Source organism: Ovis canadensis, chromosome 21 (genome assembly GCF_042477335.2).
Source record: "Ovis canadensis isolate MfBH-ARS-UI-01 breed Bighorn chromosome 21, ARS-UI_OviCan_v2, whole genome shotgun sequence".
Classification (NCBI taxonomy): domain Eukaryota; kingdom Metazoa; phylum Chordata; class Mammalia; order Artiodactyla; family Bovidae; genus Ovis; species Ovis canadensis.
In genome coordinates this window covers 66,572,362-66,598,728 of record NC_091265.1, presented here as the reverse complement: position 1 = coordinate 66,598,728, position 26,367 = coordinate 66,572,362, and the positions used below count along the sequence as shown (strand labels likewise).

General features: G+C 64.0%; 1 protein-coding gene across 1 annotated transcript in view; it reads left to right on the top strand.

The window, feature by feature from the left end:
- Positions 1–948: 948 nt before the first annotated feature.
- Positions 949–26,367, top strand: part of MUC5AC (mucin 5AC, oligomeric mucus/gel-forming) — a 28,726-nt gene continuing 3,307 nt past the window's right edge. Inside the window, 49 exon segments of the mRNA XM_069565385.1 lie at positions 949–1,021; positions 2,116–2,190; positions 2,715–2,774; positions 2,952–3,213; positions 3,466–3,580; positions 4,531–4,621; positions 5,250–5,359; positions 5,465–5,635; positions 5,893–5,973; positions 5,976–6,211; positions 6,479–6,617; positions 6,765–6,875; positions 9,667–9,736; positions 9,816–9,953; positions 10,034–10,200; positions 10,364–10,456; positions 11,240–11,366; positions 11,526–11,781; positions 11,850–11,902; positions 12,009–12,109; positions 12,186–12,337; positions 12,458–12,596; positions 12,686–12,799; positions 12,937–13,110; positions 13,777–14,016; positions 14,203–14,359; positions 14,737–14,865; positions 15,118–15,280; positions 15,726–15,769; positions 15,859–16,047; positions 16,161–16,248; positions 16,659–17,190; positions 17,192–17,224; positions 17,274–17,360; positions 17,362–17,693; positions 17,778–17,987; positions 18,072–18,442; positions 18,585–19,474; positions 19,549–20,600; positions 20,697–21,107; positions 21,685–21,851; positions 22,099–22,307; positions 22,813–22,987; positions 23,334–23,584; positions 23,701–23,884; positions 24,330–24,537; positions 24,989–25,167; positions 25,462–25,549; positions 25,652–25,755. Coding sequence (XP_069421486.1) covers positions 949–1,021; positions 2,116–2,190; positions 2,715–2,774; positions 2,952–3,213; positions 3,466–3,580; positions 4,531–4,621; positions 5,250–5,359; positions 5,465–5,635; positions 5,893–5,973; positions 5,976–6,211; positions 6,479–6,617; positions 6,765–6,875; positions 9,667–9,736; positions 9,816–9,953; positions 10,034–10,200; positions 10,364–10,456; positions 11,240–11,366; positions 11,526–11,781; positions 11,850–11,902; positions 12,009–12,109; positions 12,186–12,337; positions 12,458–12,596; positions 12,686–12,799; positions 12,937–13,110; positions 13,777–14,016; positions 14,203–14,359; positions 14,737–14,865; positions 15,118–15,280; positions 15,726–15,769; positions 15,859–16,047; positions 16,161–16,248; positions 16,659–17,190; positions 17,192–17,224; positions 17,274–17,360; positions 17,362–17,693; positions 17,778–17,987; positions 18,072–18,442; positions 18,585–19,474; positions 19,549–20,600; positions 20,697–21,107; positions 21,685–21,851; positions 22,099–22,307; positions 22,813–22,987; positions 23,334–23,584; positions 23,701–23,884; positions 24,330–24,537; positions 24,989–25,167; positions 25,462–25,549; positions 25,652–25,755 — 9,601 coding nt within the window.

The following is a 26,367-nucleotide window of genomic DNA, read 5'->3' as shown; positions in this document are numbered from 1 at the left end:
CTGTGTGAGGTGTTCTTTCTACCAGATACCAGGGTAAATCGGGGGCATAAGGAGGGAAAGGCTCTGGGATAGAAAGCTAGGTGCCCAGAAGGAACTCAGGACAGGCCCCAAGAGCCAGAAGCCAAAGCTCCGGGGCCCCTGAGCCAGGCCTGCCTCAGCATCAGAGGCCCGGCCTGCTGCTCCGCCCCAGGGAGAGCCTCCTGGCCAGCCCCTGTGGCAGTGGAGCCCCCCAGCTGCAGCGGCTGCTGTGTGTAGCCACCTGGGACTGAGGTCCAGCCCCAGCACAACACCCTGACGGGCCCAGAGCCCACACACCCACGACCTGAGTGGGTGGCCGTCACCAGCGTGCTTCCTCAGGCAGAGTCTATCATGGCCAAGACCACCAGGCCAGTTTCTGGGCTGGTTCGCTTGGCATCGCCCCTGCCCCTCAAGGAAGACACAGGCCCACGTGGGATGAGCTAGCCTGGGGCTGCTCACCGCCCCCTGGGAGCACAGCCAGCCTCCCAGGCAGCACTGGTCCGGGAGGCAGGGTCCTGTCACTGGGAATGCCGCCCCTGAGCCCCTGTGCAGTGAGGGTGGGGCCGGCCCAGCAGCCCCTGCAGCAGGAAGCATGGGGTGGCCTCCAGGCACAGGAGCTCAAGGGTCAGCCTCACAGAAGCCTGCCCAGCCAGGGTTCAGAGCTGGGTGCCCAGTGAGAGGATGCCTGAGCCAGAGCTTAAGGACCCAGGAACCACATCCCAGCTGCAGACACACCCATCTCTGCTGTCTTCAGCTGCGGGCCATCCCAAAGCCAGTGGCCACTGTTTACCTGGGTGAGGGGACTTGCAGGCGTGGCCCCGCCCTCCCACGTGAGGCTGATGGGGCCGCAGCCAGCTCCAGGACTACAAAAGGCTCCTGCCTGCTCACAGCCGTCCTCAGAGGCCGCCTTGGGACTTTCTCCCACACGCCATGGGTGTCGGCCGGAGGAGGCTGGCCCCACTCTGGGCCCTGGCCCTCACTCTGGCCTGTGCCCAGCACACAGGTAAGGTGCCCGCTGGCATCCCCAGGCCGGCCGTGACGGGAGCCTGGAGCCCCCGCCACCTCTCAAGCCCTAGAGAGGCCCTGGTGCCAGGTGGGCAGCAAGCAGCTCGGAGGCCTCGCCCAAGGCTCTGAGAAGCTGAGGGTGCCCGTGGGCAGCTCTTCCAGCTCGCTCCTGCTCCAGGAGACTGTGGCATCGGGGAGGGGCTTCTGGGGCTGTAGGGTCCAGGTAGGGGTCGGGGAGGGGTCAGCCGTGCATCTGTGAGCCCCTGGCTGCAGGGTGCCATCCTCAGAGGCCTCTCCCACTGGGGCTGGCATCTCCCACCTGCTTCCCAGGGCACAGCTGGGCCCCAGACGTGTGTAGGGGCTGCTCAGCCCCCAGCGCTTGGCAGCTCAGGGACCATGCCGTGTGGCTGAGGTGCCCCTGCCCCAGGTGGCTTGCACGCCCTGGTGCCCAGCCTCCTGCAGCCGGCTGCCTGCAGTGCTCAGGCCGAGGCTGCCCGGCTGGGGGCTCCCTGGACACGCCTCAGAGGCAAGGCAGGTTCTTGGGGAGGCCTCTGGGCTGACTCTGCCGGTCCCCAGGCGCTGCCTGCCTGGCCTCCGCGGCGCTGAGCTCTGCAGTGGCGCTGAGCTCCTTGTTTCGGGTGCGGCTCTGTCTGCACTCTTGGTCCCAGGTCTCCAGCTGGCTCTGGAGGGGCTGAGCCAGCCCACGGCCTCAGGGTCTGCCCCTCGGATGGGCTGCTGCCTGGCGGGTGCTCCTGCCTGTTCCCCTGTGTCCTGAGCAGGGAACCAGGGTCTGGTACCTGGTGGATGCTTGGTGTGCGTGGTGGATGCTTGGTGTGCGTGGTGGATGCTTGGTGTGCGTGAATGCACCATGCTTGAAGGAAGGGCCCCTGGAGAAGCTGGCTCAGGGCCGGGGGGCTCACCGGAGGGCATGGTTGAAGGAGCCGTGGCCCAGCGGAGGGCCTGGGGTGACTCAGAAGAGGGCCTCCCAGGCCCCCAGTCCGCGTGGAGAACCCCACCCTCCAGGCCCGCCCCCTTCCGTCGTTGTGTCCTTTGGGGCCAGCTCCAGCCCAACGCCCACTCCCCTTCCTGCAGGCCAGGCCCGGAACAGCGCTGCAGAGCTCAGCTTCGAGCACCCAGACCTCCCTCCTGCCCCTCAGGGGCCTGGCGGTGAGTGGATCCCCCACCCGTCGGAGCCCCCGCCCCACTCAGGAGGCACCGCTCAGGCTGCTCGCCGTCTCCTGGTCTCACGGCGAGGCCACCGGCCGCAGAGCAAGGGCAGGCTCGGGGACACGCCTTGGTCTGCTTGCCCCCTGACAGGGCTCCCTGGGAGGCTCGGGGACACGCCTCGGTCTGCTTGTCCCCTGACGGGGCTCCCTGGGAGGCACACCTGGGCCTGAGCTCAGCACGGAAGCATGGTTTGCAGCCACAGGTGTTGATTCAGGCATTTTTGAGATTCCGGAGCCGGGAACTCCCGGGTGCAAACAACATCAGGGCCACGTGGGCATGAGAGCTGACCTCCGCTGCTCGGCTGTGGGAATCTCTGCTGGCCCTGGTGCTCATGCAGCAGCGAGGTCACACACACAGCAGAGCCCAGAGCTCGGGAGCGGGCAGCCCTGCAGCGGTGGAGGCCCTCCTGGGGGTCGAGCTGGGGGTGCTCGAGCGAGCGTGTGAACACCTGCCTGTTCCCTCAGGCACCGGCCTCCGTGGAGTGACCATCCACCCGCCTCTGAGGACCGCCCCCGTGGTGCAAGGTGAGGCCACGAGGCCAGGTGGGAGGCGGGCAGCCATGTCTGCGGAGACCTGTCTCTCTGGAGCCGGAGGTGGCGGGAGGGTGCGTGGCTCCTTGCGGGGATGAGGGCACGGCTTTCGGGAGGTCCAGGCCATGTCGCCAGTGTCCCTCGGAAACGCCCCGCTCTGTTTGACCGCAGCCCTGAATGCGGCCCATGGCGGGCGGGTGTGCAGCACGTGGGGCGACTTCCACTACAAGACCTTTGACGGCGACGTCTTCCGCTTCCCCGGGCTGTGCAACTACGTCTTCTCCGCGCACTGCGGCTCCGCCTACGAGGAGTTCAACCTGCAGCTCCGCCGCGGCCCCGGGCCCAACAGCACTGCGCCCAGCAGGGTCACCATGAAGCTGGACGGCCTGGTCGTCAGGCTGGCCAAGGGCTCCGTCCTGGTCAACGGCCGCCCGTGAGTCTGGGGCCCGGAAGGCACGCGTGCTCCCGGGACCACGCAGGGCGGCCCCAGGCCCCCAGGCCCCCACGCTCTGCCCCCTGTCTCTCCTGGGGGCTCAGGCTCTGGCACTGCGCCCGGACGCGGCCCCTCCTTTGTGCCGCTGACGCTCGAGCTCCATGGTCTTGGGTCTTGGTGACCTGGTCGGGATGTGAGCTGAAGGGCCTCCCCGCCTGTCCTGACCTCTGCTGCCCGGCCCTCTCCCTGCAGAATTCAGCTGCCCTTCAGCCAGTCCGGGGTCCTCATCGAGCACAGCCACGGCAATCTGAAGGTGGCGGCCAAGCTGGGCCTGGCCTTCATGTGGAACCAGGACGACAGCCTCCTGGTGAGGCCGGGGCCGGGGGTGGGGCTGGGGAGCTGGGAGTGGGGGGCTGGGGGCGGGGGTCCTGGCACATACCTCCAGCCCAACAGCCTCCTGGTGAGGCCGGGGCCGGGGGTGGGGCTGGGGAGCTGGGAGTGGGGGGCTGGGGGCGGGGGTCCTGGCACATACCTCCAGCCCAACAGCCTCCTGGTGAGGCCGGGGCCGGGGGTGGGGCTGGGGAGCTGGGAGTGGGGGGCTGGGGGCGGGGGTCCTGGCACATACCTCCAGCCCAACAGCCTCCTGGTGAGGCCGGGGCCGGGGGTGGGGCTGGGGAGCTGGGAGTGGGGGGCTGGGGGCGGGGGTCCTGGCACATACCTCCAGCCCAACAGCCTCCTGGTGAGGCCGGGGCCGGGGGTGGGGCTGGGGAGCTGGGAGTGGGGGGCTGGGGGCGGGGGTCCTGGCACATACCTCCAGCCCAACAGCCTCCTGGTGAGGCCAGGGGCTGGGGGTGGGGGTGGGGGCTGGGGACCAGGGGCTGGGGGCTGGAGGTGAGGGGCTGGGGGCAGGGGTCCTGGCACATACCTCCAGCCCAATAGCCTCCTGGTGAGGCTGGGGCCGGGGGGCCAGGAGTGGGGGCCAGGGCTGGGGGCTAAGGGCGGGGGCCCCAGTAGGTACCTCCAGCCAACAGCCCCCGCAGGGAGGGAAGAAGGTGCTCTGGGTGAAGGAGGGTGAGAAGGCAGATCCCACCGTGCTGGGGGCCGAGGGGCCCAGGGCCCACACCCCACGGAGACGCTGTGTGTCGGGGAAGTGTCTCCTCCAGGACACACTCCTGCTCGGGGTCCCGGCTTGGAGGAACGAGCTGGGGGGTCCTCTGTGAGGAGCTGCAGCTCCGACCTCCTCGGGAGCCTGGTCCATCGTTCTGGTCCCGGGGCGTCCCTGGTGCGGCTGGAGTCCGACGTGTCCTCTCCCTGCAGCTCGAGCTGGACGCCAAGTACGCCAACCAGACTTGCGGGCTGTGCGGAGACTTCAACGGCGTCCCCGTCTACAACGAGTTCTTCTCGCACAGTGAGTTCTCCGCGGCACCTCCCCGTGCCCTACCCCTGCCCGAGCCCGGCTCCTCAGTGCTCCCTGCAGCCTGCCTCCAGAATCCCAAGTCAGAGGTGTCGGTCTGAACACGTGTGCAGACCCGGGCGCGGCCCCGCACCACCCCCTGCAGAGCAGGCAGCCCCCGCCACGCCCTCCTGTGAAGCTGAAGACCTGCCTCTGTCCAGACCCTGTCTCTGCATCTTAGTCCTGACACTTTGCCACCCAGCTGTGGCCTTTCTTGCGACCCATGCCTGCCACGGCCCCGAGCTTGGGGTCCCCTCTGCTGGGCCTGTGGAGCCCCATGCAAAGCCCATCCATGAGGGCTGCTTACCAGAGGCCAACCCAGGGGCCTGGGGGCGGCCGGCAGGGGCTCAGGCGCACTTTCCAGCCCCCTGGGCTGCGAGCCGGCCCCAGGCCCACGGAGCATCAGGTAAAGGGCCGAGCCCACGGCCCTGTGGCCTCGAATGCCCAGGGGCCCCTCACTTCATCTCAGACGCCCTGAATATCCTGCAGAGCTGCCACTTAACCGGGCGGTGTGGGCAAGGAAGGCAGGCATGGCCAGAGCACCCTGAGCGAGGAATGTGGGGGGCCCTTGTGCTTCCGGCAGATGTCAGACTGACCCCCACCGAGTTTGGGAGCCTGCAGAAGATGGACGGCCCCACGGAGCAGTGTCAGGACCCTGTTCCTGAGGATGCTGGGACCTGCTCGGATGACTCTGTAAGGCCCAGAATGGACAGGGTGGGGGTCTTGCTCCCACAGCCCCGGGGCTGAGCTGGGGACATTCCAGACCCGACTGAGCGAGGGGTCTGGGCTCTGCCCCAGGGCATCTGCGAGGAGATGCTGAGCAGCGAGCCGTTCTCGGGCTGTGCCCACTTGGTGAACACCAGCAGCTACCTGGAGGCCTGCCGGCACGACCTCTGCCACTGCAGCCGGGTCAACCTCACCAGCTGCCTCTGCCACACCCTGGCCGAGTACTCCCGCCAGTGCGCCCATGCGGGGGGGCTGCCCCTGGACTGGCGGGGCCCCCAGCTCTGCCGTGAGTGCCCGAGTGGCCTGGGGCCTGGCCTGCTGTCCCCCAGGGCCGGGGGCAGGGCAGGGTGTGACACGGCCCGTCCTCCCCCGCAGCCCAGACGTGCCCCCTGAACATGCAGTACCGTGAGTGTGGCCCGCCCTGCGCGGACACCTGCTCCAACCCTGAGCGCTCCCAGCTGTGCGAGGACCACTGCATCGCCGGCTGCTTCTGCCCCGAGGGTGAGAAGGAGCCCCTCCCCGGCCCCCCGAATCACACAGAGGCATCACGGGTCCCAGGACGGAGCCCCTGAGGTGTCCCTTGGCCCCTGGGTCCGAGGAGCCCTCTAGGGCAGGCCCGTGGTGGGCAGGGGCCGCGCCCCTCCCCACGCCCTCTCAGCAGACAGTGCGGCACGTGCCACACGGCCTGCCTGCCTCTGCAGGAATGGTGCTGGATGACATCGGCCAGGCGGGCTGCGTCCCCGTGTCCGGGTGCTCCTGCGTGTACAACGGGGCCACCTATGCTCCAGGGACCGGCTACTCCACAGGCTGCACCAACTGGTAGGGCCCCGGGCCCTGCCCTCTGCTCCCTTGATCTGCCCTGGGACGGACGCTCCTGGGAGGCCCCCTGGGGGCTGTGGCCAGGTGCCACGGGTCTGCTCCCACCTGGGGCCTGGGGCAGAGGCCAGCGGCTCTCTGGGGAGGGGCCAAGGGGCTCCAGTCTCTGTAGGGAGGCAGGCAGGCCTGGGCGGGACCGCTGTCGGCCTGCCAGCTGGGTGGGGGCCATGCCTGGGGCCCAGCATGCACTCGGGGCCTCCCTGCTCTCAGCACCTGCTCTGGAGGCCGCTGGACCTGCCAGGAGGCGCCGTGCCCGGGGACCTGCTCGGTGCTGGGCGGCGCCCACATCTCCACGTTTGACGAGAAGCAGTACAGAGTGCCTGGGGACTGCAGCTACGTGCTGGCCAAGGTGCGGGGCCTCCCTGGACGGGCCCGCCGCGGCTCCCGAGGCCTTGGCAGACCCTCCAGGAGACCACCCCGGCTCTGGGCGGGCGGAGCGGGGAGGCCGAGGCGGGCTGGGGGCTGCTGAGCTCTGCACGGGGGCCTGTGTTTCCAGCCTTGTGACAGCAGCGCCTTCACCGTGCTGGCCGAGCTGCGCAGGTGCGGGCTGACCGACAGCGAGACCTGCCTGAAGAGCCTGACGCTGAGCCTGGGCGGGGGCCACACGGTGAGCGCGGGCCCGGGTGGGGTGTCCCTCCTGGCAAATGGCCTCTGCCCGAGCCGTGACCCCACAGAGGCAGCAGCCTGTGGACACCCCCACTGCGTCCCACCTGCACTGCTTGAGGGTCTTCTGAGCAACCGTCTCCAGAGAGACCAGCTCTGAGATGGGCTCTAGGGGCCCCTCACCTGTCCAGCGTGGCCCAGGAAGCTTCTCTGCTGAAACTGACTTAAAAAAATAGTACATTTAAAAGAACTTAGGCTTCCCCAGGCCCTGGCTGCGGCCTGTGGGATCTTCTCGTGACATGCGGTGCCTCGCTGCGGCGAGCGGGCTCTGGAGCGCCGCTTCAGTAGTTGCAACTGACAAGCTTAGTTGTCCCACAGCGTGTGGGGTCTTAGTTTCCTGACCAGGGATCAGAACCACATCAGCTTCTTTGCAAAGTAGATTCCTAACCACTGGACCACCAGGGAAGGCCTTGAAGTCGACTTTCTTACTTTAGTAAATCTCTTTGCTCAGTTCAGTTCAGTTCAGTCGCTCAGTCGTGTCTGATTCTTTGTGACCCTATGGATTGCAGCACGCCAGGCTTCCCTGTCCAACACCAACTCCCGGAGTTCACCCAAACTCATGTCCATCGAGTCAGTGATGCCATCCAACCGTCGCATCCTGTAGCCCCCCCTCTCCTCCTGCCCTCAATCTTTCCCAGCATCAGGGTCTTGGGTCAGCTCTTCCCATCAGGTGCCCAAAGTACTGGAGTTTCAGCTTCAGTATCAGTCCCTCCAAAGAACACCCAGGGCTGATCTCCTTTAGGAAGGACTGGTTGGGCTCCTTGCAGTCCAAGGGTCTCTCAAGAGGCTTCTCCAACACCACAGTTCAAAAGCTTCAATGCTTTGGCACTCAGCTTTCTTTATGGTCAAAGTTTCACATCCATATATGACCACTGGAAAAAACATAGCTTTGACTAGATGGACCTTTGTTGGCAAAGTAATGTCTCTGCATTTTCCATATGCTGTCTAGGTTGGTCATAGTTTTTCTTCTAAGGAGCAAGTGTCTTTTCGTTTCAAGGCTGCAGTCACCATCTGCAGTGATTTTGGAGCCCAAGAAAATAGTCTCTCACTGTTTCCATTATTTCCCTATCTATTTGCCATGAAGTGATGGGACCAGATGCCGTGGTATTAGTTTTTTGAATGCTGAGTTTTAAGCCAACTTTTTCACTCTCCTCTTTCACTTTCATCAAGAGGCTCTTTAGTTTCTTTTCACTTTCTGCCATAAGGGTGGTGTCATCTGCGTATCTGAGGCTATTGATATTTCTCTCTTCAATCTTGATTCCAGCTTGTGCTTCATCTAGTATGGCATTTCGCATGATGCATGTAAGGGGTTTTCCAAAATTTGCTGGCATATTGAGTGCAGCACTTTCATAGCATCATATTTTAGGATTTGAAATAGCTCAGCTGAAATTCCACCACCTCCACTAACTTTGTTTATAGTGATGCTTCCTAAGGCCCACTTGACTTTGAACTCCAGGATGTCTGGCTCTAGGTGAGTGATCACACCATTGTGATTGTCTGGGTCGTGAAGATCTTTTTTGTATAGTTCTTCTGTGTATTCTTGCCACCTCTCTTTAATATCTTCTGCTTCTGTTAGGTCCATACCATTTCTGTCCTTTATTGAGCCCATCTTTGCATGAAATATTCCCTTGGTATGTCTAATTTTTTTGAAGAGATCTCTAGTCTTTCCCATTCTATTGTTTTCCTCTATTTCTTTTCATTGATCACTGAAGTAGGCTTTCTTATCTCTCCTTGCTATTCTCTGGAACTCTGCATTCAGTTGGGTGTATCTTTCCTTTTCTCCTTTGCCTTTCACTTCTCTTCTTTTCTCAGCTATTTCTAAGGCCTCCTCAAACGACCAATTTGCCTTTTTGCATTTCTTTTTCTCAGAGATGGTCTTGATCATTGCCTCCTGTACCAATGCTATGAACCTCCATCCACAGTTCATCAGGCACTCTATCAGATCTAACCCCTTGAATATATTTCTCACTTCCACTATATAATCATAAGGGATTTGATTGAGGTCATACCTGAATGGTCTAGTGGTTTTCCCTACTTTCTTCAATTTAAGTCTGAATTTGGCAATAAGGAGTTCATGATCTGAGCCACAGTCAGCTCCTGGTCTTGTTTTTGCTGACTGTATAGAGCTTCTCTATCTTTGGCTGCAAAGAATATAATCAATCTGATTTTGGTGTTGACCATCTGGTGATGTCCATGTGTAGAGTCTCCTCTGTGTTGTTGGAAGAGAGTGTTTGCTATGATCAGTGCACTCTCTTGATAAAACTCTGTTAGCCTTTGCCCTGCTTCATTCTGTACTGCAAGGCCAAACAAAGGCACTGGGGTCTCTGTGGGGTCCCTGGGTCCTGGTGCGCACAAGATTTTGTTTGAGCCCCCCGAGCATCTCTGGCAGGTGAGGAGTTTGACTCTTAATGAGATTCCGCCCCCCCCAACTCTCTTGCTGGGGCCTCTCGTTTGCCCTTGGATGTGGGGCATCTTTTTTTGGTGGGATCCAACACTCTCGTGTCGACATCTGCTCAGCGGTTAGTTGCGGTTTTGGAGTTCTCATGGGAGAAGATGAGCGCACACCCTTCTACTCCGCCGTCCTGAACAACTTTCATGTCACCAAAAAAAAAAAAAAAGTCCTATCCTTGTGGAAAGCTTAGCAAAGCAGGCTGAGCCTGAGTTGGGCAGGGGTGGTCGTCAGCCCTTCTCTGCCCTATGGGGACTGTCACGACCCCTGCCGTGTGCTTCTCCAGGTCTTCATGGTCAAGGCTAGTGGGGAGGTGTTTGTGAATCAGATCTACACCCAGCTGCCCATCTCAGCAGGTAAGGGTGCCTGCCCCGGCCCCACTTTTGGCGGTTCCGCCTCTCGCACCCACTAAGACGCGGGCCCCTGTGTCCACAGCCAACGTCACGCTCTTCAGACCCTCCACCTTCTTCATCATCGCCCAGACCCAGCTGGGCCTGCAGCTGGACATCCAGCTGGTGCCCATCATGCAGGTGTTCGTGAGGCTGGCGCCGCAGAACCGAGGGCAGAGCTGCGGTAAGAGGGTCACCGCCCGGCAGCCAGGCCCACCCCCCGCGGCTGGGCGCTCGGGGGCCTCACCCTGCCCTCTGCCCCAGGCCTGTGCGGGAACTTCAACCAGAACCAGGCCGATGACTTCCGGACCATCAGCGGTGTGGTGGAGGGCTCGGCCGCTGCCTTCGCCAACACCTGGAAGACCCAGGCCGCCTGCCCCAACGTCAAGAACAGCTTCGAGGACCCCTGCTCCCTCAGCGTGGAGAATGGTGTGTGTCCCGCAGCCCCGGGGCCCGCCTGGTGCCTCGGACTGCTCACACCCGGTGCTGCTCCTTACGGAGGAACTCGGGGTGAAGGAAAGCCGCTCACCTCGAGGGGGCTCCTGCTTGACATGCCGTCCAGCCCCACTGACCACCCCTCCTCTGTCCACAGAGAAGTACGCTCAGCACTGGTGCTCCCGGCTGACCGACCCCCATGGCCCCTTCGCCCAGTGCCACTCCGCCGTGGACCCCAGTACCTACTACTCGGTAATGCTGCCTCCCGGCTCTGTCCTTGGGCCTGGGCCACCCTCAGCGTCCAGGGCCAGGGCAACAGCGTCTGGGCCCAGCCAGGCTCCCGAGCTCTGTCCCCTCCCCCACTCCCTCCCTCACTCATTCCCTCACTCATTCATTCATTCACTCACTCATTCATTCATTCATTCACCCGTTCATCCATTCACTCACTCATTCATTCACTCACTCATTCATTCATTCACTCACTCATTCATTCATTCCCTCACTCACTCATTCATTCACTCACTCACTCATTCCCTCCCTCCCTCATTCATTCATTCATTCATTCATTCCCTCCCTCACTCAGTCATTCATTCCCTCACTCACTCACTCACTCACTCATTCATTCATTCCCTCCCTCACTCAGTCATCAATTACTCAGTTGCTCGTTTGCTCACCACCCATTGTGAGATCCCGAGCCCATCTGTCCTCCTGCCCTGGCCCAGGCGCCGGGGCAGGGGCTGCTGCACACAGTGAGTGAGTGCCCGCTGGGCCTGGGGTCAGTGAGAAACTGGTGTCTGGGACTGACCGCACGGGGCTGGACCGCTGGGTCACAGAGATGAGGGACTGCGACCCCTCCGGCAGCCCCCCACCAGCCCAAGGACGTGAGTGCAAGATGGTCTGTTCACGCTCTGCTGAGGGAGGGGGAGCCCCCGTGAGCCTGGGGAGGGGGCCTGGGGAGGCAGGGGCTCCGGCCGCAGCATGCGGAGTGATCGCCGTGTGTGGGCTGGGGTCCCTGATGCCCCGGTGTGCCCCCAGAACTGCCTGTTCGACACCTGCAACTGTGAGAAGAGCGAGGACTGCATGTGTGCGGCCCTGTCCTCCTACGTCCGGGCCTGCGCCGCCCGCGGCGTGCTGCTCCGCGACTGGCGGGACGGCGTGTGCAGTGAGTGTCCTGCGGCAGACGCGCCACAGATCCCACCCCGAGCCGGGCGCGGGGGTTGAGGAGCACCGAGCCCACGGCCCCAGGACCCTGCCCGGGGGCTATAGGGGCTGTGGGTGCCCGCCAGCTCTGGCCTGAGTGCCACCCTCCCTGCACCCACAGCAAAGCCCATGGCCACCTGCCCCAAGTCACTCGTCTACCGCTACAACATCAGCACGTGCCCGCCCACCTGCCGGGCCCGGAGCGACGAGGACGCCACCTGCAGCATCAGCTTCGTCCCCGTGGATGGCTGCACCTGCCCCAACGGCACCTTCCTGGACGACGCCGGCGCGTGTGTGCCGGCCGCCAGCTGCCCCTGCTACCTGCAGGGCTCCGCGATCCCCAACGGGGAGTCACTGCACGAGCAGGGCGCCGTCTGGTAGGAGCCCCTGCTGAGCGGGCGGGGCGGGGGAGGCTGGGGGCTCTCTGACCATGCTCTCCCGGCAGCTCCTGCACCCAGGGCACACTGACCTGCATCGGAGGCCACAGCCCAGACCCAGGTGAGCTGGGAGTGGGCGGGCGAGGGGGAATCTCTGCACGAAGCTCCTCCGCGAGGCAGCGAGCTTGGGTGGCGGCAGGCTCCCTGAGCGCCCCCTCCCTCCCCAGTCTGCGCCCCACCCATGCTCTACCTCGACTGCCGCAACGCCACGCCCGGGGCCAGCGGGGCCGCCTGTCAGAAGAGCTGCCACGCCCTGGACATGGACTGCGTGAGTGTCCCCCGCTGTCCCTGGGGCCCCTCTGCAGGCCCAGCTCATCCATTAAGCGGGGTCTGTCCTCCCACAGTACAGCACCAAGTGCGAGCCCGGCTGTGTGTGTCCCGACGGGCTGGTGGCCAGCGGCGATGGCGGCTGCGTCCCCGTGTCCGCCTGCCCCTGTGTGCACAACGAGGCCAGCTACCAGCCAGGCCAGACCATCCACGTGGGCTGCAACACCTGGTACGGGGCTGGCGGGGGGGCGGCTCCAGCAGCGGGACGAGGCACAGCCCGGCCAGCCGTGGGGGCGGGCAGCTGGGGCCTCGAGGAGGGAGGTGTGGGCTGACTGGCACTGTCCCCCAGCACCTGTCAGAGTGGGACGTGGCAGTGTACCGACCAGCCCTGCCTGGCCACCTGCACGGTGTATGGGGATGGCCACTACCTCACCTTTGACGGGAGGCGCTACAGCTTCAGCGGGGACTGCGAGTACACGCTGCTCCAGGTACACTGCCACCGAGCTCCCCCCTCCCCCAAGGCCTGCTCGCTGCCCCGGTGCATGCTCACCCCAGCGGGCCGCTCCTCTGCCCACAGGACCACTGCGGTGGGAACGGCAGCACCCAGGACAGCTTCCGCGTCGTCACCGAGAACGTGCCCTGCGGCACCACAGGGACCACCTGCTCCAAGGCCATCAAGATCTTCCTGGGGGTGAGCAGGGGAGGGGGTCCAGGCAGGAGCCCCCCAAGAAGGCCGTGCTCCCATAACTAAGCCAGGGCAGGGGTGGCCAAGCCGTGGACCCACCCAGGTGGTGGCCAGTGTCCTCAGCCACCCTCACGTCCTTGCAGAGCTACGAGCTGAAGCTGAGTGACAGGACACTGGAGGTGATCGAGACGGGCCCGCGGCCGCCCTACTCCATCCACCAGATGGGTATCTACCTGGTGGTGGACACGGAGCTGGGCCTCACGCTGCTGTGGGACAAGGGTACCAGCATCTTCCTCAGACTCAGCCCCGAGTTCAAGGTGAGGCCTCCCCCTGGACCAGGGGCGGCTGGTGATGGAGGTGCAGGCAGGGGAGAGACAGAGACCCTGAAACAGACAGAGAGGCAAGCAGAGGACACAGGGGAGGCAGAGAGAGGCAAGCGGCACAGGAGGAAGAGAGGCACCGAGAGATGGAGAGACAGAGAGGCAGGGTGACGGCACAAACCCTCGGCCGCGTCTGGGTCCTGCAGCTGCAGGAAGGAGGACCCCAGACAGGGGCCCCTCCTCCCCAAGGCTGGACGCCAAGCCGGCCAGGGGCCCCTTCACCCCCGGCCCTGGTCCCCACGTCCCCACACCGTCTTCGTTGCATGGACCCTCGTTCCATAAGGATGCACCCACCAGATCGGCCACCTCACACCAGGGAGCCCTCGTCCTGCAGGGACCTCACTCTCATGCTGGGCTGTAGGGGCTTCCAGGATGAGGACCTGAGCCTGTCTTTGGGGGCACCCCATAGCTGCTACGCCGCGTTGCCTGTACCCTCTGCTCCAGGAGACGCCAGCGCCCAGTGGGCTGCACCCAGGGCCGCCCTCACACTCACTGGGGCTGCTCTGGGGGCTGTCCTGGGGAAGGTGGGGGCCCGAGGGAGTGAGTGGGCCCCTCCTGCGCCCGCCCGGAGCTGCTGCCATCTCTGTGTCCATCTGTCTGCAGGGGAGGGTCTGCGGGCTGTGCGGGAACTTCGACGACAATGCCCTCAACGACTTCACCACGCGGAGCCAGTCTGTGGTGGGCGACGTGCTGGAGTTTGGCAACAGCTGGAAATTCTCCCCGTCGTGCCCGGACGCTCTGGCCCCCAGGGACCCCTGCACCGCCAACCCGTACCGCAGGTCCTGGGCCCAGAAGCAGTGCAGCATCATCAACAGCGCCACCTTCAGCGCCTGCCACGCCCACGTACGCGGGGCTCCTCCGGGCACCTGGGGAGGGAGGGATGGAAGTAGCTCTGGGCTCCCCACCACCCTCTGAGGCCAGCGGTGGCCGCGCAGGACCCCGTGCTCCAGGGGAAACTGGCCCAGGTGGACATCAAGCCGCGTGGGTGCCCAGGAGCCCCCCGGTGTCTGAAGCCTTTCTCTCCCGCAGGTGGAGCCAGCCAGGTACTACGAGGCCTGCGTGAGCGACGCCTGCGCCTGCGACTCGGGGGGCGACTGTGAGTGCTTCTGCACGGCCGTGGCCGCCTACGCCCAGGCCTGCCACGATGCGGGTGTGTGCGTGTCCTGGCGGACCCCGGACACCTGCCGTGAGTATTCTGGGACCTGCCTCCCAGGTGGCATGGGGGTGCAGGGGCTCACGAGAGTTGGGCTGAGAGTGGGAGAGGAGGCAGGGAATGAGCAGGGCCCCCTTCCCCCGCCCCAGGGCCCGGGCGCCGGGGGCGGGCATCCCCAAGAAGCCAGTTGCTTGCCCCCTCTCACCCATGGGCCTTGTAGGCCCACACCCTGCGAGGCCACGTCTAGGAGGCACAGAGGACAGCCGTGGCTTTAGAGCAGCTCTCAGGACTCGGGCAAGGATCAGGGTGTGGGGGTGGCCCCGGGCTGTCCTTCTGGGGCAGCCTTCCGCCTGGGGCCCCCCGACCAGACGCCTGGCCCTGAGTGACCCCTCGCTGCCCCTCGCCCACAGCTCTGTTCTGCGACTACTACAACCCCCAGGGCCAGTGTGAGTGGCACTACCAGCCCTGTGGGGCGCCCTGCCTGAAGACCTGCCAGAACCCCAGCGGCCAGTGCTGGCCCGACACCCGTGGCTTGGAAGGTGGGCACCCTGCTGGTCCGGGGCGGCGGGGGGGCGGCTGTGCTGGGGGCCCTGGGTCGGGGCTGGGGTCTGTCCTGGTGATCCTGGGACCGTTGACCGGGCTGAACTCCCCCTGGCCCCTCGAGGTGCCTTTGTGCCCATAGCCTCGAGCTCCCTGCTGCCTGGGGGGTGAGGTCCAGGGCTGGGGCCTGAGGTGGGAGCAAGGCCATGGGTGACTGGCCTGGCTGGGACTCACGTCCCTCTGGCTCACAGGCTGCTACCCCAAGTGCCCACCAGAGGCCCCCATCTTCGACGAGGACCAGATGCAATGCGTGGCTTCATGCCCGACCCCATCCCCACAACCCCCCTGCCACGTTGGAGGCCAGTCTTTCTGGCCAAATTCCACGGTGCCCTCGGACAGGAACTGCTACTCCTGGTGAGTCTGGCCGGAGCTGCGAGATCCTGGAGCACGAGGGGGATTCGCCTGGCCACCTCCTAGCAGGGTCTCCTTCCTTCAGGGCCAGGGGTGCCCCGTTCTGGGTCTCCTGTGGGGGTCCACGGGGAGCCTCCTCACTGCTGGATGAGGGTGGGGGGCCTGGGGGTGAAGAAAGGGGGCAGAAGGGAACCTGGGTCGTGACACCACCCGAGGCGCCCTCCCCAGGAACAGGCCCTGGGGAGGAAGGGGCCTCCGGAAGGTCCTTGGGTCCAGAGGCTGTGCTGGAACCGCCTCCTCTGCTCATTGGCTGAAAGGCGCCCTGAGAGGGCGTGGCCTCCGGGCTGAGGCCCGGCCGCAGGGACCCAGCGGGGTGGCTCCGGCCTGCCCCCCCGCACAGGCCGGAGGACGCCCGGCACCCCCAGACTCACCTTTCTTGTGTCACCAGCGTCTGCACCAAGGGTGGCGTGCAGTGCGCCTACGACGCGAACGGTGAGCAGCAGACCGCCCTCCTTGCGCCCGGGGCCTGGGGCTCCTGCCCGTGTCCCCGCCCCGTAACGCTGGCGCTCTGCTCCCCGCAGCCTGCGTCTGCACCTACGACGGGAGGCCCTTCCATTCTGGGGACGTCATCTACCACACGACGGATGGCTTGGGGGGCTGCATCTCGGCCCACTGTGGGGCCAACGGCACCATCGAGAGAACGGTTTACACCTGCAGCCCCGCCACGCCCGCACCCCAGACCACCTTCTCCTTCTCGACATCCCTGCCCGGTAAGGCAGACACGTGGGTACCGCGCAGGGCTGCGCCCCACCCCCACCCTGAGTCAGGAAAGAGCCGGGACCCAGCAGAGCGTGTGACCCTTGTCCAGTCACCCTGCAACCAGGAAGGGCCAGCCTCCTCGAGGCCCCCTGGCAGGACCGATGCCCTTGTCGTGCTTTCAGGGCTGAGGCTCCCAGCGAGGGGCAGGCGCTGTAAGCGAAGGTGTCCCAGGCCGGTCCCCAGGAAGAGGACCACGGGAAGCCCAGCTCGAGCACCCCTGCCCAGACCTGCTGCCCTCGAGGCCGCTCTGAGTTCTCACTCTTCCAGGGGCACCTCAGGGCCTTATTAGAGCTTCTCCAAAGGGTGACAAGCCCCTGGAACTCTGGCCTTAGGTTCCAGGAAGCAGGCTTCCTTACACAAGCTTGACTCACCTCTTGACTCAGGAGCGGTGAGCCCCACACCTGCCAGGTGTGGGCGCCCTGCCCCCCAAGCTCCCGTCGGGGCAGACAGATGTGGTGGAATGCCCCAGCAGCTGATGCTGAGAGAGCAGCGGGGTGGGGTGTCCTCGAGGGCCGTGGGGAGCCCCGGCCCCTGATGCTCGTCCTCTCTCTCCCGCCCTCAGGTGTGAGCTCGACGATTCCACCCGGCAGGCGCCCCAGCCCTTCCGAGAGCACAGCACACACCCCAAGCACGGCCCCGGCCTCCAGCCCAGGACCCTCTACACCTGTCACAGGACCCTCTACACCTGTCCCAGGAACCTCTACACCCGTCCCAGGCACCACAACACCTGTCCCAGGACCCTCTACACCCGTCCCAGGCACCACAACACCTGTCCCAGGACCCTCTACACCTGTCCCAGGACCCTCTACACCCGTCCCAGGCACCTCAACACCCGTCCCAGGACCCTCTACATCCATCCCAGGAACCACTACACCCGTCCCAGGCACCTCAACACCTGTCCCAGGACCCTCTACACCTGTCCCAGGACCTTTTACACCTGTCCCAGGACCCTCTACACCCGTCCCAGGACCCTCTACACCTGTCCCAGGCACCACAACACCTGTCCCAGGACCCTCTACACCCGTCCCAGGACCCTCTACACCCATCCCAGGCACCTCAACACCCATCCCAGGACCCTCTACATCCATCCCAGGAACCACTACACCCGTCCCAGGCACCTCAACACCTGTCCCAGGAACCTCAACACCCGTCCCAGGAACCTCAACACCCGTCCCAGGACCCTCAACACCCGTCCCAGGACCCTCTACACCCGTCCCAGGCACCTCAACACCCATCCCAGGACCCTCTACACCCGTCCCAGGCACCTCAACACCCGTCCCAGGACCCTCTACACCCGTCCCAGGCACCTCAACACCCGTCCAAGGAACCTCAACACCTGTCCCAGGACCCTCTACACCTGTCCCAGGACCTTTTACACCTGTCCCAGGACCCTCTACACCCATCCCAGGACCCTCTACACCTGTCCCAGGCACCACAACACCTGTCCCAGGACCCTCTACACCCGTCCCAGGACCCTCTACACCCATCCCAGGCACCTCAACACCCATCCCAGGACCCTCTACATCCATCCCAGGAACCACTACATCCGTCCCAGGCACCTCAACACCCGTCCCAGGAACCTCAACACCCGTCCCAGGCACCTCAACACCCGTCCCAGGACCCTCAACACCCGTCCCAGGACCCTCAACACCCGTCCCAGGACCCTCTACACCCGTCCCAGGCACCTCAACACCCGTCCCAGGACCCTCTACACCCGTCCCAGGCACCTCAACACCTGTCCAAGGAACCTCAACACCCGTCCCAGGACCCTCTACACCCGTCCCTGGACCCTCTACACCCGTCCCAGGAACCTCAACACCCGTCCCAGGACCCTCTACACCCGTCCCAGGCACCTCAACACCCGTCCCAGGACCCTCTACACACGTCCCAGGCACCTCAACACCCGTCCCAGGAACCTCAACACCCGTCCCAGGCACCTCAACACCCGTCCAAGGAACCTCAACACCCGTCCAAGGAACCTCAACACCCGTCCAAGGAACCTCTACACCCGTCCCTGGACCCTCTACACCCGTCCCAAGAACCTCAACACCCGTCCCAGGACCCTCTACACCCGTCCCAGGAACCTCAACACCCGTCCCAGGAACCTCAACACCCGTCCAAGGACCCTCTACACCCGTCCCTGGACCCTCTACACCCGTCCCAGGAACCTCAACACCCGTCCCAGGACCCTCTACACCCGTCCCAGGAACCTCAACACCCGTCCCAGGACCCTCTACATCCGTCCCAGGACCCTCAACACCCGTCCCAGGACCCTCTACACCCATCCCAGGCACCTCAACACCCGTCCCTGGACCCTCTACACCCGTCCCAGGACCCTCTACACCCGTCCCAGGACCCTCAACCCCTGTCCCAGGCACCTCAACCCCTGTCACAGGTAACTTGACTCCTGGGAAAACAACCCTCTTGACTCCCAGCCCAGTGCCAGTTTCAACAACAATTTCAAACACAACTTCTGTGTTGTCCACAGCTCCAAGGCCCTCAGAGTGGTCCTCACCTGAGCCCACCACGGTCACCTGTTTACAAGTTTTATGCAACTGGACTGAGTGGATGGACGGCAGCTACCCTGGGCCAGGGAGAAACAGTGGAGATTTTGACACTATTTCGAATCTCAGAGCCGAAGGTTATAAATTCTGTGCAGAGCCCAGGAGTGTGCAGTGCCGGGCAGAGCGCTTCCCTGACACCCCGCTGCAGGAGCTGGGCCAGGATGTGGTCTGCAACAAGTCCGTGGGCCTGATTTGCTGGAACAAGGACCAGCTGCCTCCCATCTGCTACAACTACAACGTCCGCTTCCTCTGCTGCGAGCTGGTGGACACTTGCAGGACAAACACCGCTTCCCCTGCCACGCCTGCCGCCACACGGACAGCCACAGCTGGAGCCAGCTCTGCCTGGGCCACTGGGGCCCTCTCCACTTCCACAAAGCTCAGCACTGCCAGCTCACCTCACATGACCCCAACAAGACGGGCCACGCCCAGCACACACGAGCAGTCCTCTCCAGGGACCACCCCCTGCAAGCCAAAGTGCAGGTGGACCAAGTGGTTCGACGTGGACTTCCCAATGCCCGGGCCCCGCGGGGGAGACAATGAAACCTTCAGCAACATCATGAGGAATGGAGACCCCATCTGCCACCGATCTGAATCCATCAGCAAAGTGGAGTGCCGAGCCGAGAACCACCCCGGGGTCAGCATCCACGAGCTGGGCCAGCTGGTACAGTGCCACCAGGATGTAGGCCTGCTGTGTCGGAACCAGGACCAGAAGGGCAAGACCAGGCTGTGCCTCAACTACCAGATCAGAGTGCTGTGCTGCGAGCCCCAGGAACACTGCTCTCCCGCCGCTGTCACAGTAACCAGCACCTCCAGTGTGCGTGTCACTGGGCACACAGGGACCACCTTCCATGAAGCCACATCCAGTGCAACCTCTGTGCACACAGGCAGCACGATCTCAGCTCCTACAACGAGCTCAACCTCTGTGCACACAAGCAGCACAACCTCGGCTCCTACAATGAGCTCAACCTCTGTGCACACAAGCAGCACAACTTCGGCTCCAACAACCAGTACAACCTCTGCGCACACAAGCAGCGCAACCTCGGCTCCTACAAGGAGCTCAACCCCTGTGCAGACAAGCAGCACAACCTCGGCTCCTACAAGGAGCTCAACCTCTGTGCACACAAGCAGCGCAACCTCGGCTCCAACAACCAGTACAACCTCTGTGCAGACAAGCAGCACAACCTCGGCTCCTACAACGAGCTCAACCTCTGTGCACACAGGCAGCACAACCTCGGCTCCTACAACGAGCTCAACCTCTGTGCACACAAGCAGCACAACCTCGGCTCCTACAACCAGTACAACCTCTGTGCACACAAGCAGCACAACCTCGGCTCCTACAACCAGTACAACCTCTGTGCACACAAGCAGCACAACCTCGGCTCCAACAACCAGTACAACCTCTGCGCACACAAGCAGCGCAACCTCGGCTCCTACAACCAGCGCAACCCCTGTGCAGACAAGCAGCACAACCTCGGCTCCTACAACAAGCTCAACCTCTGTGCACACAAGCAGCACAACCTCGGCTCCAACAACCAGTACAACCTCTGTGCAGACAAGCAGCACAACCTCGGCTCCTACAACGAGCTCAACCTCTGTGCACACAGGCAGCACAACCTCGGCTCCAACACCCAGCACAACCCCTGTGCAGACAAGCAGCACAATCTCAGCTCCTACAACCAGCGCAACCTCTGTGCACACAGGTAGCACAACCTCGGCTCCAACAACCAGTACAACCTCTGTGCAGACAAGCAGCACAACCTCGGCTCCTACAATGAGCTCAATCTCTGTGCACACAGGCAGCACAACCTCGGCTCCTACAATGAGCTCAATCTCTGTGCACACAGGCAGCACAACCTCGGCTCCTTCAACGAGCTCAACCTCTGTGCACACAGGCAGCACAACCTCGGCTCCTACAATGAGCTCAATCTCTGTGCACACAGGCAGCACAACCTCGGCTCCTTCAACGAGCTCAACCTCTGTGCACACAGGCAGCACAACCTCGGCTCCTACAACAAGCTCAACCTCTGTGCACACAGGCAGCACAACCTCGGCTCCTACAATGAGCTCAATCTCTGTGCACACAAGCATCACAACCTCGGCTCCTACAACCAGTACAACCTCTGTGCAGACAAGCAGCACAATCTCAGCTCCTACAACGAGCTCAACCTCTGTGCACACAAGCAGCACAACCTCGGCTCCAACACCCAGCGCAACCTCTGTGCACACAAGCAGCACAATCTCAGCTCCAACAACCAGCGCAACCCCTGTGCAGACAAGCAGCACAACCTCGGCTCCTACAACGAGCTCAACCTCTGTGCACACAAGCAGCACAACCTCGGCTCCAACACCCAGCGCAACCCCTGTGCAGAGAAGCAGGACAACCTCGGCTCCTACAACCAGCACAACCTCTGTGCACACAGGCAGCACAACCTCGGCTCCAACAACCAGCGCAACCCCTGTGCAGACAAGCAGCACAATCTCAGCTCCTACAACCAGCGCAACCTCTGTGCACACAGGCAGCACAACCTCGGCTCCAACACCCAGCGCAACCCCTGTGCAGACAAGCAGCACAATCTCAGCTCCTACAACCAGCGCAACCTCTGTGCACACAGGTAGCACAACCTCGGCTCCAACAACCAGTACAACCTCTGTGCACACAGGCAGCACAACCTCGGCTCCAACAACCAGCGCAACCTCTGCGCACACAGGCAGCACAACCTCGGCTCCAACACCCAGCGCAACCCCTGTGCAGACAAGCAGCACAATCTCAGCTCCTACAACCAGCGCAACCTCTGTGCACACAGGTAGCACAACCTCGGCTCCAACAACCAGTACAACCTCTGTGCACACAGGCAGCACAACCTCGGCTCCAACAACCAGCACAACCCCTGTGCAGACAAGCAGCACAATCTCAGCTCCTACAACCAGCGCAACCCCTGTGCACACAGGTAGCACAACCTCGGCTCCAACAACCAGTACAACCTCTGTGCACACAAGCAGCACAACCTCGGCTCCGACAACCAGCGCAACCTCTGTGCACACAAGCAGCGCAACCTCGGCTCCAACAACCAGTACAACCTCTGTGCAGACAGGCAGCACAACCTCAGCTCCTACAACCAGCTCCACCTCTGTTCCTGTATCCGGGACCACACCTTGCTCCTGCAGTGTGTCTGGACAGTTGCACTCCGCAGGTATGCAGTCTTCCTGGGCACGTGCTGTGTGCCACCTCTGGTCCCTGGCGCCCTGTTCACAAAGCCTCCGTGTGCAGGAGACACAGTTGTGTCTTGTCTCTGTGACAGGCTAGGTCTGTGTCCAGGACTGCAGTAAGCTCTCCATGAAGATGCAGTCTAGACCTGGGTGGGAGGGCCCCAGCCATGCCGGCTCTTCTCTGGAGTCACTTCCTGGCCTACAGTGTCTGCCTCTTTCTTTTTCCTGCAGGATCCAACATCTATCAAGTGACTGACCTATCAGGCCACTGCTATTATGCCTTTTGCAGCCTGGACTGCCACGTGGTCAAGGGAACGGCCCCCACCTGTCCCACCAGCATGCCACCTCCCACCCCGACCACCTCCTCACCAGAGTCCTCCCCTTCTACCTCCGTGTCAGTCCCGCCACAAGGGTGCCCAAATGCAGTCCCCCCAAGAACGGTAACCTCACTTCTCCTGCCCTTCTCAGGGACTCAGGGGGTCTGGGAAGGGACCCTCAGCGGTTTCCAACTAGAGAGTGTGGCATGAAGCGTGGGTGAAGGTCAGTGGCTCCTGGGCTGATGCAGGCTGGCCATGACGAGTGGCCATCTGGTCTCCGGCCCTTCTGGGTGGGGGGCATGGGGCCCAAGGTCGAGACTCCGTTCCCTGTAAAGGGGGCTGGAGCAGGCTGTTGTTTCTTGGGGGGTGGGTGGAACAGCCAAGGACTGGAGACCAAAGAGTTGGAGGCAGGGGACAGGGTGGAAAGGGGGCCGCCTTCACCAGCTAGAGCTCCCCCTACTCAGCCCCATGCCTTCTGGGTGGGGCTGGGGGAGGAGAGGCCTGGGGCAAGGCTGGCCCCTAGTCCCAGAAGAGTGGCTCTTGCCTCTGGGGAGACCCAGGCGAGCACTGAGCCCCGCGGAGTGGGTGCCAGGGCGACAAGGCCCTGTAGCTTTCTCTGCCTCCACAGAAAGGTGAGACCTGGCCCATGCCCAACTGCTCTGAGGCCACCTGCCAGGGCAACGGGGTCATCACAGTGAGCCCGCGCAGCTGTCCGAGGGTGCAGAAGCCCACCTGTGCCAACGGCTACCCCGCCGTGCAGGTGGCTGACCGTGACGGCTGCTGCCCACACCACCAGTGCCAGTGTGAGTGTGCGGGGCGGGGCGGGGCGGGGCGGGCAGGGGAGAGAAGGCAGAACGGAATTGGGCTGGGCCCAGGGAGGACTCCCCAAGAGCAAGGCACCAGTGGTGGTGCTCAGCCTCCACTGGGGTGCTGCGCGGAGCCCTGCCCGGGCCTGGAGTCCCTGGGCCGCAGGGGCGAGGAGGCGGAGGGAGTCTGGCCCACCTCTGGCGCCTGCTGGACAGAGTTCTGTGTGGTGCCGGTGCATGGGCCCCGACGGCAAGGCGGTCACTGCTCCCCTTGGTGCGGGGCCACGTGTCCCTGGGGCGGGGGCGGCGGCGCGGCCCGTAAGGCGCTCGCTCCTCCGTGCAGGCGTGTGCAGCGGCTGGGGGGACCCACACTACATCACATTCGACGGCACCTACTACACGTTTCTGGACAACTGCACGTACGTGCTGGTGCAGCAGATCGTGCCGGTGTACGGCCACTTCCGCGTGCTGGTCGAGAACTATTTCTGCAACTCGGAGGATGGGCTGTCCTGCCCGCAGTCCATCATTGTTGAGTACCGGGAGAACCGCGTCGTGCTGGTCCGCAGGCCCGTCCACGGGGTGATGACTAATGAGGTGGGTGCGCGGCAGGGCGGGCCCGCAAGCGCCGGGCGGGCTGAGGGCGCCAGGCGCTGGCTGCTCACCTCCGCCCCCTTGCCCTCTCGGTCTGTTCCTCACGGGTCACTGTCTAGATCATCTTTAATGGCGAGGTGGTAAGGCCCGGCTTCCAGAAAGGTGGCATTGCTGTCTCCCAAGTCGGCATCAAGATGTACGTGAGCATTCCCGAGCTCGGTGTCTGGGTCATGTTCAGCGGCCTCATCTTCTCCGTGGAAGTGCCCTTCAGCAAGTTCGCCAACAACACAGAAGGGCAGTGCGGTGAGTGCCCGGCCCCCACTCCCCACCCTCCTGGCTCCGGGCTCTGTCCGTGGTCATTCAGCGTGGCTGAGTGTGTCCGGCATGAGAAGGGTTCGCCTTGGGTGTGTCCCCCGGAGCCACACTCTTGGCCCTGGGCTGAGGCCACTGCATGGTGCTGAGCCTACAGGCAATTCTGCTTTCTGGCTGTACCAAGAATGTGTGACCACAGGGCCTAGGGCCTGGCCACACAGCCCACACCCAAGGCCCAGCCCTGTCGTCCTCCCTGGGAACGGCCCCAGGGTCTGGCTTCTTGGAGGCTTGAAAAGGAAGCACACGGAGGTGGACGGGCAGGTTCGCACACTCCATCAAGGGCCACCTGGAGATGCCAGGCCCAACCCTCGGCTCGGGGACGCTGAGCCCCTGGCGGCAGGCAGGAGGCCCCCTGACTGCCGCCCCCATGCTGCAGGCACCTGCACCAACGACCAGAAGGACGAGTGCCGCCTGCCCGGGGGTGAGGTGGTGGCCTCCTGCTCCAACATGTCCAGCCACTGGAAGGTGGCATACCCTGGCCAGCCGCCCTGCAACGGGCCTCCCCCGACGCCCACCCCAGTGGAGCCCAGGACCTCGCCTACCCCGTGTCCACCTTCGCCAATCTGCCAGCTCATTCTGAGCAAGTGAGATTCTGGGGCAGGGCTGGGGCAAAGGCAGGGGTGCGAGTAGTCCTGTTGACCCCACGCTGCCGGGCTGGTGGGAAGAGGTTGGCTGCAAGGGGCTGCGAGGGAGAGGGAGTCACATCTGCCGGGACGCCATGCGCAGAGCCCCGTGGAGGCTGGCTGCAGGGCGGCCTCAGGCTCTGCAGCAGCTCATGGGGGGTCCAGGTGCAAGTCCTCAGCCAGCAGGGCGCTGAGTGGGCAGGCTCCCGGGGAACTCAGCGGAGAATTTGCAGAAAGAAAAACTGTTCAGCCAGACTCCCACTCTGCCGCATACAGATGGCCTCACAGGCTGGGGTCTCCAGGCATGCAGGTCGGCCCAGTGACATCCCTCCCTCGGGGCCCTTTCGGGGAAAGCCTGCAGCCGGGCAGCCCCTCCCTGGTGCTGCCCACAGCCCCCGTGTTTGTGCCACAGGCCGTTCGAGCTGTGCCATGTGCTGATCCCGCCCTGGCCGTATTACCAAGGCTGCACCTTCGACCGGTGCCACATGCCCGGCACGGACGTGGTGTGCTCTGCCCTGGAGCTCTATGCCGCCCTCTGCGCGTCCCTCGGCGTCTGCATCGACTGGCGGGGCCAGACCAACTACACGTGCCGTGCGTGTCCGCCACCCCCCTCCCTCTGGGCAGTGGCATTCAAGGGAATGGGCGCAGGGTGCAACCAGTGGGTGGGCTTGGGTGGTCAGGGTGGGCTTCTGGGAGGAGGAGGAGGGCTGGGCCCAGGATGGAGGGCATTTGTTTCCTGAGAGACAAGAGGGGGCATCCAGGTGAGTGCGCCTGGGCCTGGGGTGCAGGGGTCAGGGCTCCACCAGCAGAGCCTGGCCCGAGGCCCAGGCCAGGGCCCATGGCTGGTGCCCTGTGGCCCCAGGCGCATCCTTGCCCTCCACACAGCCTTCACCTGCCCTGCTGGCATGGAGTACCGGCCGTGCGGCCCGCCCAGCCCCTCCTACTGCTACATGAACAGCAGCGCCAGCCCCCTGTAAGCACCTGCCTTCTGCCTTGGGGGCCCCCTCCCTGGCCCAGCCCGTGTCCCCGCCCTGGAGGGCGCGGCCCGCTCACCCTCTGCTCCCGCCCCCCTCAGGGCCCTCCTAGAACCCAGTCCCATCACGGAAGGCTGCTTCTGCCCACAGGGCACAATGCTGTACAGCTCGAGCAAGGAGGTCTGCGTGCCCACTGACTGCAATGGTAGGTTCCCGGGCTGGGGTCCCCAGGCTGGGCTCCAGGCTTCCAGGCACTGCCCCTGGCTTTTCAGCCGGACCCCAGGGCTTTCCACCTTGACCTGGGGTCCCCTGGCCCCAGACTGGGTCTGGCTGTGATGGGCTAGGGGCCAAGGTGGCCCAGCAGTGATCTCGTCTCTCTTCCTCCAGCTTGCCTGGGACCCAGCGGGGAGCCTGTGGAGGTGAGTGTGGGGCCCTCGGGGGCTGGGGGCTTCTCTCAGCCCTGGAGACTCACAGGACGGGCAGGAGTGGGGCCGGAGTTCCCTGGCAAGGCTCAGGACCCCCACGTGCAGCCCTGGGGCCGGCGCGCCCCGTCTTCCCAGGGACCCCTCCCGAGCCACAGCGTGCAGGACCGCCTCCTGCCTCCAGGCCCTCGTGGGCCTCAGCCGCACCCGCACCTCTGGAGACCCCCTGCAGGCCCCGAGCCGGGGGTTTCTGCCCCTCCAGCCGTGGCCATGGGCTCCCTTGTCCCTCCCCCGACAGCCCGGCCACACGGTCAGCGTGGACTGCCAGGAGTGCACCTGTGAGGGCGGCACGCAGACCATGAGCTGCCGGCCCCGGACCTGCCCCCCGGCCCCCG